The sequence below is a fragment of the Schistocerca serialis genome, chromosome 11 (assembly GCF_023864345.2).
Source record: "Schistocerca serialis cubense isolate TAMUIC-IGC-003099 chromosome 11, iqSchSeri2.2, whole genome shotgun sequence".
Taxonomy (NCBI): Eukaryota; Metazoa; Arthropoda; class Insecta; order Orthoptera; family Acrididae; genus Schistocerca; species Schistocerca serialis.
The window spans coordinates 149,876,824-149,895,586 of record NC_064648.1 but is presented as its reverse complement, the minus strand read 5'-3'; the positions used below and the strand labels follow the sequence as shown (position 1 = coordinate 149,895,586).

General features: G+C 42.7%; 1 protein-coding gene across 1 annotated transcript in view; it reads right to left on the bottom strand.

Moving 5' to 3' along the window:
• LOC126427352 (neprilysin-2-like) overlaps positions 1-18,763 on the bottom strand; it is a 292,261-nt gene that overhangs the window by 116,181 nt on the left and 157,317 nt on the right. Inside the window, exon 6 of the mRNA XM_050089684.1 lies at positions 800-1,014. Within this exon, the coding sequence (XP_049945641.1) occupies positions 800-1,014 (215 nt within the window). The remainder of the gene's footprint in view (positions 1-799; positions 1,015-18,763) is intronic.

Below are 18,763 nucleotides of genomic sequence, written 5' to 3'. Positions count from 1 at the left end.
ATATCAATGAATCACTGTCGGAATCGACCAGCTCGTACAAGTACCTGGGTGTAACACTGGGTAGGGATTAGAAATGGAATCATGACAACGGTTGAGTCGTGGGTAAAGGAGGTGGTTGACTTTGGTTTATTGGTAGAATACTGGGAAATTTCAATAACTTTGCAAAGGAGCTTGCTTACAAAACTCTCACGTGGCTGGCTCTAGAATGTTACTCAAGTGTGTAGGACCCATACCAAACAGGACTAACAGGGGTTATTGAACGTATAGAGATAAGGGCAGCATGAATGATCAAAGGTTGGTTGAACCATGGAGGTGTAACACAGAGACACTGAAGGAACTGAATTGAAAACAGACGTAAAATATCCTGAGAAAATTTGTTAACAAAGATTCAAAACCCAGCTTTAAATGATGATTCTAGGGATATGCTACAACCCCTCATGTATTACTCACATAGGGATCATGAGGATAAGATCAGAATAATTACTGCACACACTGAGGCATTCAATCCTATTCTTCTCATGCTCCATACATGAATGGAAAGGGAAGAAACCCCAATAAATGGTACAGTGGGTTGTATCCTCTGTCATGCACATCACTGTGTTTTGCACAGTATAGATACAGATGGAGATGTAGATGTAGATGATTAGTCCATAAGCCTTGCAGGTATGGCTCACACAGTTATAACTTCGAGTGTGAAAAATACATACTGCTATAGAATTTACGTTTACTATGCAGGTTGAACCAAACTCCTAACCCTAATGCTACATAGCCACTGGAGTGCGAGCACGGCAGTACTTACAATGATGGAGCGGCGCGTGGAGTTTCTGTAGTCTGTGCCCACGGAGAATTTGAGGAAGTAGTCGGTGCTGTGGCCAGCCCTGCGGAAGCGGTGGATGCTGCGCAGCCAGTCGAAGCCCGCCTCGTCCCACGAGTCGCCCTCCACGACGGGCCAGCCGCCCAGGTCCTCCTTCAGGAGCCTCTGGAGCGGCGCCAGGCCGCGCGACTCGATCAGCGCTGAGGGCAGCCACAGGGGGATCGTCAACTGACTGGACGTGCTGCACAGGGACCCTTCCCTGCTTCAGAACTCACATCTGAGACTTAGCTGCTGACCATCTCTTGGAAAACTTCATATGTATAGGGAGAGTTTGGAACACTAGGATCAAACAGTGGTACTGATCCCAGTAAATGTGAGTACCAAATGACATCAATGAACAGGTCAGGAAATGGGCAGTCTCCATATGAGAGGCCATTCAATTCTTACTCTAAACCACCACACACAGTAAATTTCTATAACCACAATATGTCTACATCTACAAGATTACTCTGCAATTCACATTTAAGTGCTTGGCAGAGGGTTCATTGAACCACAATCATACTATCTCTCTACCATTCCACTCCCGAACAGCGCGCAGGAAAAACGAACGCCTAAACCTTTCTGTTCGAGCTCTGATTCCTCTTATTTTATTTTGATGATCATTCCTACCTATGTAGGTTGGGTTCAACAAAATATTTTCGCATTCAGAAGAGAAAGTTGGTGACTGAAAATTCGTAAATAGATCTCGCCGTGACGAAAAACGTCTTTGCTTTAATGACTTCCATCCCAACTCGCGTATCATATCTGCCACACTCTCTCCCCTATTACGTGATAATACACTCCTGGAAATTGAAATAAGAACACCGTGAATTCATTGTCCCAGGAAGGGGAAACTTTATTGACACATTCCTGGGGTCAGATACATCACATGATCACACTGACAGAACCACAGGCACATAGACACAGGCAACAGAGCATGCACAATGTCGGCACTAGTACAGTGTATATCCACCTTTCGCAGCAATGCAGGCTGCTATTCTCCCATGGAGACGATCGTAGAGATGCTGGATGTAGTCCTGTGGAACGACTTGCCATGCCATTTCCACCTGGCGCCTCAGTTGGACCAGCGTTCGTGCTGGACGTGCAGACCGCGTGAGACGACGCTTCATCCAGTCCCAAACATGCTCAATGGGGGACGGATCCGGAGATCTTGCTGGCCAGGGTAGTTGACTTACACCTTCTAGAGCACGTTGGGTGGCACGGGATACATGCGGACGTGCATTGTCCTGTTGGAACAGCAAGTTCCCTTGCCGGTCTAGGAATGGTAGAACGATGGGTTCGATGACGGTTTGGATGTACCGTGCACTATTCAGTGTCCCCTCGACGATCACCAGTGGTGTACGGCCAGTGTAGGAGATCGCTCCCCACACCATGATGCCGGGTGTTGGCCCTGTGTGCCTCGGTCGTATGCAGTCCTGATTGTGGCGCTCACCTGCACGGCGCCAAACACGCATACGACCATCATTGGCACCAAGGCAGAAGCGACTCTCATCGCTGAAGACGACACGTCTCCATTCGTCCCTCCATTCACGCCTGTCGCGACACCACTGGAGGCGGGCTGCACGATGTTGGGGCGTGAGCGGAAGACGGCCTAACGGTGTGCGGGACCGTAGCCCAGCTTCATGGAGACGGTTGCGAATGGTCCTCGCCGATACCCCAGGAGCAACAGTGTCCCTAATTTGCTGGGAAGTGGCGGTGCGGTCCCCTACGGCACTGCGTAGGATCCTACGGTCTTGGCGTGCATCCGTGCGTCGCTGCGGTCCGGTCCCAGGTCGACGGGCACGTGCACCTTCCGCCGACCACTGGCGACAACATCGATGTACTGTGGAGACCTCACGCCCCACGTGTTGAGCAATTCGGCGGTACGTCCACCCGGCCTCCTGCATGCCCACTATACGCCCTCGCTCAAAGTCCGTCAACTGCACATACGGTTCACGTCCACGCTGTCGCGGCATGCTACCAGTGTTAAAGACTGCGATGGAGCTCCGTATGCCACGGCAAACTGGCTGACACTGACGGCGGCGGTGCACAAATGCTGCACAGCTAGCGCCATTCGACGGCCAACACCGCGGTTCCTGGTGTGTCCGCTGTGCCGTGCGTGTGATCATTGCTTGTACAGCCCTCTCGCAGTGTCCGGAGCAAGTATGGTGGGTCTGACACACCGGTGTCAATGTGTTCTTTTTTCCATTTCCAGGAGTGTACAAAACGAGCTGCCCTTTTTTGCACCCTTTCGATGTCCTCCGTCAATCCCACCTGGTAAGGATCCCACACCGCGCAGCAATATTCTAACAGAGGACGAACGAGTGTAGTGTAAGCTGTCTCTTTAGTGGACTTGTTGCATCTTCTAAGTGTCCTGCCAAAGAAACGCAACCTTTGGCTCGCCTTCCCCACAATATTATCTATGTGGTCTTCCCAACTGTAGTTGTTCGTAATTTTAACACCCAGGTACTTAGTTGAATTGACAGCCTTGAGAATTGTACTATTTATCGAGTAATCGAATTCCAACGGACTTCTTTTGGAACTCGTGTGGATCACCTCACACTTTTCGTTATTTAGCGTCAACTGCCACCTGCCACACCATACAGTAATATTTTATAAATCGCTTTGCAGCTGATACTGGTCTTCGGATGACCCTACTAGACGGTAAATTACAGCATCATCTGCGAACAACCTAAGAGAACTGCTCAGATTGTCACCCAGGTCATTTATATAGGTCAGGAACAGCAGAGGTCCCTGGACGCTTCCCCGGGGGAACACCTGATATCACTTCAGTTTTACTCAGTGATTTGCCATCTATTACTACGAACTGCGACCTTCCTGACAGGAAATCACGAATTCAGTCGCACAACTGAGACGATACCCAATAGGCCCACAGCTTGATTAGAAGTCACTTGTGAGGAACGGTGTCAAAAGCTTTCCGGAAATCTATAAATACGGAATCAACTTCAGATCCCCTGTCGATAGCGGCCATTACTTCGTGCGAATAAAGAGCTAGCTGTGTTGCACAAGAACGATGTTTTCTGAAACCGCGCTGATTGCGTATCAATAGATCGTTCCCTTCGAGGTGATTCATAATGTTTGAATACAGTATATGCTCCAAAACCTTACTGCAAACCGACGTCAATGATATAGGTCTGTAGTTCGATGGATTACTCCTACTACCCTTCTTAAACACTGGTGCGACCTGCGCAATTTTCCAATCTGTAGGTACAGATCTATCGGTGAGCGAGCGGTTGTATATTATTGCTAAGTAGGGAGCTATTGTATCAGCGTAATCTGAAAGGGGCCTAATCGGTATACAATCTGGACCTGAAGACTTGCCAGTATCAAGCGATTTGAGTTGCTTCGCAACCCCTAAGGTATCTACTTCTAAGAAACTCATGCTAGCAGCTGTTCGTGTTTCAAATTCTGGAATATTCCATTTGTCTTCCCTGGTGAAGGAATTTCGGAGTGTTCCTCCATAGAAAGATTGCAATGTAACTAGACAAGGTGTTCCAACTGGCACCTCTTAGGACAGCTGTCGAGGTAAGTTGGGGAGGTATTCCTACAGCTATTGCAGTACGTATAGATGTTTGAAGAGGTTAGGAAAGATGTCTGTCATCATATCTAGAGCAGTTGTGCCAAGTGACTACCACGGAAGGCTACCAGAGTATCCATAAGAAGTATTCCACATGCAACCACCCCCTCTCTCTCTTGAGAGAGGTTGCTCTCATTATATATAGAGGTGGTGCCATACCTGAGCTCAGGGGAAGCTGACATGGTATCCGCAGATGGTGTTCCAGATAGCCTTGTAAGGACAGGAGGTGTTCAAAGTACTGGGTGATCAAAAAGTCAGTATAAATTTGAAAACTTAATAAACCACGGAATAATGTAGATAGAGAGGTAAAAATTGACACACATGCTTGGAATGACATCACGTTTTATTACAACAACAAAAAAAAAAAAACAAAGTTCACAAAATGTCCGACAGATGGCGCTGGACAGAAAAACGTCGGTGACTGCGCATGATAATCATGTATAAAAGGAGCTGTAATGAGAGAGAGAATTAGATGCGCCAGCAGTCGTAGCATGTTGACGTTACCTGAAAAGGCGCTTTTAGTGAAGCCGTATTATCAGAATGGGGAATGTGCTAGTTTAGGGTTACGTTCCTATTGCCATAGGAAGGGGATTCGAACGAGTAAAGGTCCATTGACAAATGCAGCTGTGGCGAGAATGATTTTGAAGTTCGAAGCCACGGGTTGTTTAGACGATATACCCCGTAGTGACCGACCGAGCACAAGGCGTAATGCTGCTGAGACAGTTCAGGAAGAAATGGAGGCTGTAGCGGGTTCGTCTATGCATGGGGAAGTCAGCGCTCGTGCAGTCGCACGTCCCATCGGCATTCCATACTGTTTGGTTGGCACTGAGGCGTACCCTCCGATGCTATCCGTACAAAATCCATTGGTATCGTGAACTGTTACCTGTCGATTTAGTGAAGCGGAGGGCATTTGCGGTGTGGGCGTTTCAAAAGATGGCGGAAGATGACGATTGGTTGAGTAACGTGTTGTGGACCGACGAAGCTCATTTCACGCTCCGAGGGTCTGTCAACGCCCACAACTGCAGAATTTGGGCTACCGAAAATCCTAGAACTGCCGTGGAAACTCCATTGCACGACGAGAAAGTCACGGTATGGGCTGGATTTACCACATCTACCGTTATCGGGCCTTTTTTCTTCGAAGAAATGCGTGATACTGGTTTTGTAACTGCTACCGTGACGGGTGAGAGGTACGCCGATATGTTACAGAATCGCATCATCCCCAGCCTGGCTGATAAACACCTGCTGGAACGTAGGATGTTTATGCAGGATGGCGCTCCACCCCATATTGCTAGACGCGTGAAAGATCTCTTGCGCGCGTCGTTTGGTGATGATCGTGTGCTCAGCCGCCACTTTCGTCGCGTTTGGCCTCCCAGGTCCCCAGACCTCAGTCCGTGCGATTATTGGCTTTGGGGTTACCTGAAGTCGCAAGTGTATCGTGATCGACCGACATCTCTAGGGATGCTGAAAGACAACATCCGACACCAATGCCTCACATAACATGCTTTACAGTGCTGTCCCAACATTATTCCTCGACTACAGCTATTGTTGAGGAATGATGGACATATTGAGCATTTCCTGTAAAGAACATCATCTTTGCTTTGTCTTACTTTGTTATGCCAGTTATTGTTATTCCGATCAGATGAAGCGCCATATGTCGGACATTTTTTGAACTTTTGTATTTTTTTGGTTCTAATAAAACCCCATGTCATTCCAAGCATGTGTGTCAATTTGTATCTCTCTATCTACACTATTTCGTGATTTATTCAGTTTTCAAATTTATACTGACTTTTTGATCACCCGGTAACTTCAAGAATCGCTGCAATGATACCTAGAGGAAGTGTTGCAAACGTCCACTGAGACAGCCTGCAATGATATATAGAAGAAGTTTTCCGGGTGGTTCCCAACGTTAATTACCATGGTATTTAGAGAAGTTGTTCCAAGTCAATCCCTCCCACCCTAGGACGGCTGTAATCGTATCTAGGGAAGGTGTTTCAAATAGATCCCAAGAACAGCTCACATATCTAGAGGAAGTGTTCCAAGTGACTTCAGGGACGGCTGCCATGATATCTAATGCAAGTGTACCAAACGTCCTTTGAGAGATGTTGCAATGGTATATAGACAAGGTATGTGAAGTAATTTCCAAGGACGGCTGCCATGGTGTCTAAAGGAGGTGTTCTAAATGACATTCATACATGACTGATCTGATTATCTTGAGCAGGTATTCCAAGTGGCCCCCCAAGGGTTGGAGGCATCTACTTTCCAGTAACATTGTGAGTGTGTGGGTTGTCGGCAACATCCTAGGGGTACTATTAGAAGATAGTATACACAGCTATCTCGTGCAGAAGGTCCCATAATATTACAGGAAACTGCACAACGTACTGAAAGTGCCATATCTTTCTTCTGCATATCCAGTGGCAGAGGATGTGTGGGCAAAATATTTTTTTTTGAAGTAAACTGAATAGCGAATAAATCCTTGCAAAAGACTTGACTCGGCTTCGAAAATGAAAAGCGTTGTCACTGCTGATCAAGTTAGTTTACTGCTCAAAAAGCATGTAGATTGTAAGCACAGTATGGGGAGTATGTGCCTTGATGAGGGGAGACCCGTTGTCACTAGTAACAAAGTTTTCTGGGTGGCTATAAGGCCAACACAGATTTGTGGGTACTTGTGCTTCACATATCTCTTTATTGTACAGGCAACTGCTGTCCCCACATTAGGTTCTGTATTTAATGCAATACAGCATTTCATCTCAATGCCCTGCAGAAAACGTGTTTTCTCACACCATTTCACAATTTGACTGTGTCTTATTACATATACAAGTACTTTATGTACTTTCAACATCCCAAGACAGCAGCCTTCACTATCACAAAGACATAAATCCACATATTTGGTATATGGTGACAGTATGGAATGCTTGAAAAAAAAAAAAAAAAAAAGAAGAAGAAGGGAAAGAATCCTGCATAGACATGCCCTATTCCTAATGTCCTCTGGGTACTGTTGGGAATGGATGACAGCATAGGTGGCAGGAAAATGACACAGGGGTATTTTTCTTTATGCTTACTTCTTTTCTACAAAGGATATAGGCTGGCAGAGGTACGTCAATACTCTTCATATATACAGCTAATTGCAATACTGACTAATTAAAGGTAGCTTTGGGAACTGTTGTCATGGCCAAGTGTACCTTAACTTGTAAGTTACAACATAAATGCCAGGAAGTGGGCCACATGTGTTTTGTACTGTCACAGAAAAAAAATACAGACAATTTTTTACTTTCTTTAAAGGGCTACTTTACTTTCCTACAAAGATCGAACTATACTCGTAGCCAAGTGCACCGTAACCTATAAGTCAGATCGGTAGTGGTAATGGGTGAGACATGTGTTTTCACACGTAGTACAGACAATTCTTTTTGTTCCTTTAAAGTGCTATTTTACTTTAGTACCAGAGTCAAACCATACTCTTGGGAGTTGTACGTAACATGTAAGTTACAACAGTAGTGGCAAAAGTGAGCCACTTGTTTTTTTGATGAATAATGTGGACATTCGTTTGATTCTGTAAATTGCTGTTTCAATTTATTACAAAGATCGAATTTTTGTGTGTGAAACAGAGGTCGGACTTTCCTCTGTGTAGAATCTTGTGCAGTGACATTACTACTCCTAAGACTCATAGTAGTGCAAGCAAGAAGATTTGGAATGTCTTTGACAGAAGCAAACCAGGCAGCTGTCATAACGGTTTGCAAAACTAACATGTCGTATTCTGGGATTTTGTAGTAATATTTGCGTATTACGAAAATATGCAGTTTAAGTGACACACCACATTAAAGATCTCTCCAAAACCCGTTTTAGTACAGTTTCTTTTTGAAGATCGCAATTAAATATGGTACAATTTTCGTTTCATTTGGTAATTGCTTACGGGAAGGCACGTTTTTAGAGAGCCTTGGAATCATAGTTCTGGTCGGTACATGTTGCTACCTACATAGAAAGTTCGTTTCTGTACCAAAAGTGGAACATAATTTAAGTTGGGCCTCATATCGAAAATATTAATTATAGTAATAATGACAATGATGACAATAGTAAAAGCTATATTGGCCAGTCAATAACTTGAGTTGTATTTTTCGAGCGTAGAACATAAAGCATTATTCTCTTTCTTCCTAAAACGGTGCTTGGTGAGGGGAACCACAACTGAATAGTTTTTAAAATGTTAATTGATGAAAGTTGGATCTTTGGACCACCAGTAACATAGCCTCAAGTAAGCATAAGAAGAACTGTCCACTATTACTGCCTTGCCTGTTTAGTGTACCATTTTAGCCACATGTGTTTTGTACTTTTATAGAACAATAATACAGACGTTTTCGATTGTGTCACTTAATTTGAGGGTCTACAGTTGTGTTTTAGGCAAGTTAGATCAATAGTGCCAATGACAGAGCCACATGTATCTTGTACTGTTATAGAGCAATAATACAGGCAATTTAGACGAAGAAATAAAATTATGATATTTAATTTTAGGATCCATTAGCCTTGCACCAAATGGGGTACAAATATAGAACCTAATTTACTGCCAAGTGGGATAATGAGAACAGTATGACTGACTCTGGGATGCCTATCGATTGGTCATGTCAGTTTGCTGGCCAGTAAAATACTTAGTTGTGATTGGGAGAGCAAAATGTGTGTGCGTGTGATGATTTAGGGGATCTATAACTGGGCTATTTCCAGGAAAGAGGCATGCTTTGACAATGAGCATCCACTAATTCCCCTCCATCATCTTTCCCCTTGCCACCCAATTATACACTGCCTGTAAGCAAGCACAGCGTCCAACATCAGTGTGATGGTGCTACATAGGCTGCTATGTTAAGGGCGCTTTGCATGATCTTGAGGTCCCAAAAACATACTAATTAGTGATGTCACTCACAACAAAGCTGTCAAGTATCAATTTATGAAAACTTTAAGGTGAATTTAATATTTGATTATGAGTAGTAACCATAAATTTACTATTGTCATATTGGATAAATAAAATTACCTAACTATTTGTTTGTTTGAAGGTAAATGTATGTAGTTTGGGTTCATATTGAAATTCCCATGCTCAGTACCATAACATGCCAGTGGAGGAGCCAGAACAGAATAGTGCAGCAACAACAATGCTCAGTTTGGGGAAGTGAATACCAACAATGTACCATCAGATACATTGTGAACAGGTGACTTGGGTGCTTTCAGAGTTGTCAAACAAGACTGACTTACGCAGATCGAATTAGTAGACCATCTCTCTGTAATGTTATGGTGGAAAAGAATGAATACCAGTCACAGATCACAATTCAGCATCTTCCACGACACGCTGAACACGACAAATGTCACAACCCGCCAGTTCCGCAACTCCAGGCATCCGTTCAAAAAGCCCGAGAATCAAGGCAACAGTTGTATCTGGCTGTTTGCTGTCTTATCACTGTGCACGAGTGCTTGGTACATCATTGTGACTCCATCACAAACGAGTAAAGCAAGTAGTGGAAACATTTGGATACACCATTATGTGCAGTGTGATGGATAGAGTTTTTCAGGGGTGCCGCCGTGTGATCCCAACACATCATGCTCATAAGGGGCAAACCATCAGAGTGGGGTAGTGTGGGAATCTCCTGACGAAGTTACAGGGGGCTGTCAAGACAAAGTGTCGCAGGAAGCTATGAAAGGAGGCGGGTTTTGGCGCCACATCAACGCCCCAGCTCAAACTGTGCAGGACACAGTCACACATGCTGCTTATTTAGGACAACAAACTTTGCCTCATATGCAGATTTGTGTTAAAAACAACTCTGCATCTCTGCCAAGACATCTATTGTTTGGAAACAGGTTTCACACTGAAGGATGAATGTGAAGAGAAGGACTAGCAGCAACAACAGGTTCCATAGTCAGAAACTGATTTATTAAGATGATACCACCCCCTTCCCCCCCCCCCCCCCCCATGAACCACGGACCTTGCCATTGGTAGGATGGCTTGCCTGTGTCAGCAATACAGATAGCTGTACCATTGGTGCAACCAGAATGGAGGGTTATCTCTGAGAGGCCAGACAAAGGTGTGGTTCCTGAAGAGGGGCAGCAGTCTTTTCAGTGGTAGTAGGGGCATATACATCATCCAGACTGTTGCCACTAAAATTCATGAAGGAATGTAACAATACTATGAAAACAATAGCTGCTACCCATGCTATGCTGGAGATGCTGAGTCGCAGATAGGCAGAGTGGCTTCAGCTGCCAGAGACTGTGGTAACGTGTGTGTGTGTGTATGTATGTGTATGTGTGCGGTGTGTGTGTGTGTGTATGTGTGTGTGTGTGTGTGTGTGTGTGTGTGTGTGTGTGCGCATGTGTCTGTTTTCTATGTTTGACAAAGGTCTTGTTAGGTGAAAGCTTATTGTGTGACAGTCTTTTAGTTGTGCCTGTCTGTGAGTCAGCATCTGTGCGATATGCAGCAGCTATCCTTTTCTGTCACTGTTTATATGCACCAGAGTAGTAAAGAGCGAATTGAGACAAACAGTTTGATACAAGACACTTGTGGTCTATCAAGTCAGGAAACTGCCTCAAATTGGCATACAAAAACTATGTAAGCTGCAGCATATGCACGTCCAGCGAGTTTTTCAACAGTCTCGCACTCTCTTCGCACAAACCATTAGTTCTAGAGAAAAAGTAAATAGGACATTTTATTGTAGGAAATGTAATATAGTTCAATTTTTTGGCTGTGATAAATTTTCGCTGGAGGGTGCAGTTCTTGAGTTATTCAAGCAAAATGTACAAAAGTGATACTAAATCTGTTCTATCTCGGAAAACATTCGGAATAGGCCATACGTCTATATGATGTTTTTTGTTCAGAATCACTAATACTGTCACCCAATATAGCTCTCTCTCTCTCTCTCTCTCTCTCTATATATATATATATATATATATATATATATATATATATATTGTGAGTCACCTAACGTTACCGCTGGATATATTTCGTAAACCACATCAAATACTGACGAACCGATTCCACAGACCGAACGTGAGGAGAGGGGCTAGTGTAATTGTTTAATACAAACCATACAAAAATGCACGGAAGTATGTTTTTTAACACAAATACGTTTTTTTAAATGGAACCCCGTTAGTTTTGTTAGCACATCTGAACATATAAACAAATACGTAATCAGTGCCGTTTGTTGCAGTGTAAAATGTTAATTACATCCGGAGATATTGTAACCTAAAGTTGACGCTTGAGTACCATTCCTCCGCTGTTCAATCGTGTCTATCGGAGAGCACCGAATTACGTAGGGATCCAAAGGGAACGGTGATGGACCTTAGCTACAGAAGAGACTGGAACAGCACATTACGTCCACATGCTAACACCTTTTTATTGGTCTTTTTCTCTGACGCACATGTACATTTCCATGAGGGGTGAGGTACACGTACACACGTCGTTCCCGTTTTCAATTACGGAGTGGAATAGTAAGAGACAAACTACCACTTTTCGGAACAGGATTCGCCGTACACACTTCCGTACTCGACTCAGTTATTGACTTCACGTCTCCCAATGAAAGAGTCTCCCAGTTATCAGTAAAATCAGCTAATAAAGCATACACTCTGATCAATGTGCACGCCCCCACAAATCACCACAATAAAATCTACCCTGAAACAGACAGTTTCTGGGAAACACTAGAAGAAACAACAAATAAAGTACCTAGGCACCATCTGAAAATCTTAGTAGGCGATTTTAACGCACAATTAGGGAAGGAAAAAAAATCAGAGATACCACTGGACCCCACACCAAACACAAACGTACCAACAAGAATGGTGAAAAACTAATCGACTTCTGCAGAAACTATGGACTTAAAATAATGAGTATCCAGTTTCAAAAACCTGCACATAAATTAACCACATGGAGATCACCCAGTCTTAGACAGCGTGAATACCAAATAGACCATGTCGCAATTTCCAAAGAAAACATAAAAGAAATTCAAAACATCAGAACTCGCAAAGGTGTCTTTGAATCAGATCATCATCTTCTCCAAATAAAAACAAAATTCCAACCCAACAGAATGCTAAAAGGGCCACCCAAAAGTACCAAACCAGATCCAGAATATCTGCAACTCAACAAAGAAAAAATCATCATGCAAATTAATCAAGAAAAATCAACAGACTGGAAAAAATAACAGAGAAAATTCAGCAAGCCCTCAAATTAGGACAACCCCCCCGCAACAGGAAACATCGCTGGTGGAATGCAAGCTGTGATGAGGCAGTCGACAACCGAATAACTCCATGGAAAAAATTTAGCAGTCACAAAACTGAAGAAAACTGGGAGAACTTTCTTAAAACTCGAAAACAGACGTAAAAAATTATTAGAAAAGAAAAACGGGGATATGGCAACAACAGACTCTCTGAAATCCAGCAGGATTTCATCAAAAATAATACTTTCAGAGAAAACTTACAGGGATACAAAGCGCCTAGCGTGTGCTTCAAGAAACCCGATGGCTCTTTGGAAACCAACACGAAAAATAACTGCAAAATCTTAGCCCAATATTTCAGTTCCCTCCTCAACTGCGAACCACCCCGAGAAAACTTGTCTTCTCTTCTCCAGTATGCACACACCAAAACTCACATGCCCCGGATCTTGAAGAAATTATGGAGATAGTCAAGCAGTTGAAAAATAACAAAGCACCAGGAGAAGATGGGGTCATTGCTGAGTTCTGGAAACTAAACCATCCTATACTTATGCAGAAATTACACCATATAATGTCAGACATATGGATAACGGAGCAGATACCAGAGGACTGGAAATGCACTCTAATTCTCCCGCTACACAAAAAGGGCGACAAGACAGAGATGAACAATTACAGAGGAATTTCCCTGCTCCCAGTCGCTTACAAAATCCTTTCCAAAGCGCTTTTAAACAGGATAGAATCCCAAGCAGATATACTAATTGGTGAATACCAGGCCGGATTCAGAAAAGGACGCTCATGTGCGTAACAGATCTGGTGCTTAAAGACAATATTACAAATTAGGAAATGCAGAAACACAGTAGTTACATTCATCGACTTCAGGAAAGCATATGATTCAGTGGACCGTGGAACCCTGTTTAAAATCATGGAAGAATTTGGGATCGACCGAAAGATACGAAAAATCACAGAACAGACACTTACAGGAACAACGGCCAAAGTGAAATTCATGGGCGAAGTATCAGAACCCTTCGAAATCAAATCTGGAGTCTGAAAGGGGGACGGACTATCCCCAATCCTTTTCAATATTGTTCTAGAAAAGATAATCAGGGAATGGGAACCTCACGTAAAGGGTATCCAAATTGGTATCAAGAAAGAGAACCGAATTAAAGTCAAGTGCCTTGCTTTCGCTGACGATATTGCAATTATCACCAATAACAGAACAGAAGCGATTCAAGCAGTGGAAAAACTACATGAAATTACACAAAAAACCGGACTACAGATATCTTATGAAAAAACCCAATATATGGAAAGGCAGCCAGAAAATAAATACCCTTTAATAACAAAATATGGTGAAATTGCACAAGTCTGCCATTTTAAATACCTCGGTGAAACTATACAGTCCTCAGGATTAAACCGAATTGCCAATGAACAAAGAATCACCAAGCTCCAGAAGGCCTACAAGCTAACATGGACGCATTACAACAAGAAGTGCATTTCGACAGACGCAAAATTAAGGCACTATACAACAGTGATTCTTCCAGAAGCAATCTATGCTGCTGAAACAATGGTGATTGATGGTCATTCAAAAATTAAGGAAATAGAAAACCAGGAAAGAAAAATACTCAGGAAGATTTATGATCCAGTCAACAAAAATGGCATTCGGATGAATAGACCACAAAACGAACTCTATAGAAAGATCAACATAGTAACAGATGAAATCAGAAAGCGCCGAGCCAAATTTTATACACACATCTACAGGATGGAAGACTCCAGAACAGCTAAGAAATTATTCAATATTATAACAAGGAGTAAATGTGGCACAGAATGGCTGAAAGCAGTCCAGAGGGATCTACAGCAGATCAACATAAAAAATCTCGAAGATCGCACCGAGTGCCGGCATAAAATCACAAGTGTGAAGTTTGGGGAAAGAACATCGCGCCAGGCTGGTAAAAAAATGGACAGAGGAACGGAAGAAGGAGCATTCTGAGAGGATGAGGAGGTTTTGGGAATCAAAGAAGAAAAACATCCGAAGATGAAATTATGAATTCAAGGTCAATCGCTCTCCTAAAGGGGAACAATCGTTATAATATATATATATATATATATATATATATATATATATATATATATATACAGAGGAATATACACTGCTGGCCACCGTAAATGCAACACCAAGAAAGACAAGAGGTAGCACAACAAGATTTATTTTGTAGATAACATGTTGACCAAGTATCAAATGATTACGTTTACAGACGTCTGTGACATGTGGTTCCTGCCACAATCAGTAGCCAGAGTAGCCGCCATTGTTGGAGATCACCGCTGCCACACGTCTCGGCATTGAGTCAAGGAGACGTTGGATGTGTTCCTGGGGTACAGCAGCCCAAGCAGCTTCCACACGTTGCCAAAGATCATCTGGTGTGGCAGCTGGGGATGTAATCTGGGTCACTCGTTGAGCAACCATGGACCACATGTTTTCTATCGGCGAAAGATCCGGAGGGCGAGCCGGCCAGGGAAGCAATTCAATCTGGTTATTGACGAAGAACCTTTGGACAATGCGTGCCACGTGTGGTCGCGCATTATCCTGTTGAAATATGGCTGTGGCCGAGCCCTGAAGGTAAGGAAGGACACCTGGCTCCAGCACCTCGGATATGTAGCGCCGGCTATTTAAAGTACCGGCAATGCGTACTAGAGGCGTGCGAGAGTAATATCCAAAACCGCCCCATATCATAATACCCGGTGCAAGACCAGTGTGGCGGTGCATAAGGCAGCTGTCCAGCATCCTCTCTCCACGGTGTCTCCACACTCGAATCCGACCATCGTGGTGCTGCAGACAGAAGCGTGCCTCGTCAGTAAAGACAACGTCACTCCATTCTGCCGTCCACATCCGTCTGTCATCACACCATTGGCGACGGAGACGTCTGTGGTTCTGCGTCAATGGTAGACGAAGCAATGGACGTCTTGCGGACAGACCACTCTGCTGTAAATGGCGTCGAATGGTACGCGCAGACACTGGATGATGGGTTACAGACGCAATGTGCTGTGCTATGGTTCGGGATGTCACTGAGCGATCCGTCACTGCCATGCGCACAATTTGCCTATCAGCACGTACAGTGGTGCACCGAGGTGAATGCGATCGACCACGTCGGTCCGTCGTACCCTCCTGCATCCAACGCTCACATATCCGCATTACAGTTGTTTGGTTTCGTCCAACACGACTAGCGATTTCTCTGTATGATAATCCACAATATCGATAAGCCACTATCTTTCCTCTGTCGAACTCGGATACTTGATCAAACGATGTTCGCTGTTGTCTACGAGGCATAACTGATCGTCGTGTGAAACAACCACAAGGTAAACACACGCGCCGAACGTACACTCGTCGAAATCGCCAAGCCTTAAATCGCGTTATGAGGTGGCGCCACAGGCGCGCGTGATGTGCGTCTGCGCTGAAATTCTAATCAGTTGCGTAGCTCATCGCTACAAACCCATGGTGTAAATTTCACTTCATTCGGATGCTTCCTTCAGGGTGTTGCATTTACGGTGGCCAGCAGTGTATATATATGGGTGTGTGTGTGTGTGTGTGTGTGTGTGTGTGTGTGTGTGTGTGTGTGTGTGTGTGTGTGTGCATGTATATACAAGTATGTATATATGCACAAGTATGTATGTATGTACATGTATATGTGTACATATCTATATATATGTACAAGTATCAAACATTTTCGAATACTGCTCTACAATTTATATCTATTCAGAAAATGTCTAACAACACTGAAAAGTAGAGCACTGTTTGGTTGCAGCAGCATCACAGTGACACTGCTCTGTGCACAGTTTTAGTTTCATGTAACACTTATGTCTTCTCATGGTGGAGGTTGTAATGGAACACCCTCCTCTAGCATTAAACTTTTTTTTATAGAAGCAGCTGATATCAGAATTAATCCCACATTTAGTATAGGTGAACATTCTCAGTTGTTTCACTGAGAGAATTTCATTTGATTTTGTATATTATGTATTATATTTCAGACTAAAATGTGTAAAAAGAAATTAAGTTGTTACAATCGATACATCTAAAAATACTCATCTTTTATAAATATCTGGCATACTTAAAATTCATATTATTAATTGTACAATCTAACGCTAATTATTAAATTTATAAAATAATGTTATACCTTGATGATGATTCTCTTTTTGTCAAGAAAGTTTGTAAGCTCTTTCACTTCGTAAACTCTTTCAAATATTTTGAGTTTCGCTGAATGTTAGTAGGAGTATTTGGCATGCCTCTGATGGAGACAGACGTATTTATATGATCGCCACTAACAATGTAATTTATAGTATTAAGTGGAAATTGTAAAAAAGGTGAGATATTTAATAACGTAACAAAAATAAAATTCAAGAAATACACGGGCAAATCTTCAACTGTTATTTAGTCATCTGAAAACCACTAAGTCAAAATTTAGGCACAAGAATGTATCTCTAGATGCAGTTGATTCTGGTAAAATTGAGTGCACTTACTGATCAGTTAATGGAAACACAAACTGAAAACAACGATAAAATGGGCAGGATACAATACCGCATAGACCAACTTAGTAATCAGGTTTCAGAACTGAAAGATGGGTTGTCAGAGGGATTACAAAGTTTGAATGAAAAAGTAGATGTATTAGAAAATAAATTTATTGTTTAGGAAAATGAGTTCGTGGCCTAATCTGCACAACAAACAAAAAAAAAATGTTGATGACGTCAGAGTGGATATACTTTTGTGTTGGGTATGAGTGACGATCAAAAAATTAAATTTCTTAAAAGATGTCTTGGAGGCGAATCTCTGTCTTGGGTAAATCTAAATTTAAGGCAGTAGGAAACTTATCAGAGTTTCGAGAAAAGTTTTTAAACAAATTTTGGCCAGAAGCTCAACGAGGGAGAAGGCTGGAGACCCAAGAAACCTTCATCAACTGTTTATTAATGTTTCACATGTCAACATTTTTTTAATCACACCTGGCATAAATCCTATATAATGGACTTTGAAAAGTTACTAAGGAGAACATATCTTGTGTGATGTGAAAGAGGAATTGAACAGCATATTTAGCATACAAAACAATGTTTCAGGCTTTGATGTAATTGCTAGACAGGAAGCTACCTACCCATTGGAGCATGTGATGAGAACTCTAAGGAGGAAACTGAAATATTTGGGTGGATCCGCTCCCCACACTGCTGTATGGCTGTACCCCGCTGGTCCATTCGACTTTCAAGAGATTGTGAGTGCTGGGTAACATACTCGAGCACCTGTTGACTGGATCTCTGTTGTGAACGATATTTGTGAATTGTTAGCCAATACTTCTAAAGACAGTGTTATTCAGCATAAATGCATGTGTTTTTTTCCCCTCAAGTTGGGAGATCGACTTTCCAATACATTAAGTAACTTTAAATCAGTGTGTATTTCTTTATCATTTGTAAATGAATCTTCTAGGTCTTAGTGTACATAGATTAGGTTGTATGGACAATTAGTAAATAGTGTGGAAGACATTTACTAGTACAGACAATATAACATGATGTATACATGTCTGCTTTCATACACTGATTTTGGTTCTCAAGCTACTGGATTGTGTCTTCATTCAAAGCTAACTATGTCTCTGTTTACCTGTATTTATCCTGAGTATGGCTATACTATATCTGATTGGAACTTAGGTTGTGGACAGATGTGTGTGTGTGTGTGTGTGTGTGTGTGTACTCAAGGAGAATATAAAACCATTGATTGAGGCTAGATGTTTCTTGCATTTACTTTTTGCATAGAATTGAAGTTATGGATATGATTATGGACGTTATTAATTTTGTTGTATCGAAATATATTTTGCTGGTTTGTACCTGGTGTGGTTTGGATTCATGGGTCAGTCCCCACATCGTAAACTCAGGCCCTAATATTATTCCATTATTTTGTTCTCTCATGAGTCAGCATATCCTTAAATACTACAGCTTATGTGGCTGATTGATTCCTACTCATGATGAGTATATTATTCCGGTCTGTACCAGTCATTGTGAGTTTTTCGAGTCAGCTCACTCGTCGTATATTTAGGCTCTGAAATTTTTCTTTTCTGTTTTGCAGATTTGGAGGGTTCGATTGCATGGATTAAACTTAAATATTGTAATTCTAGTAATTTACCT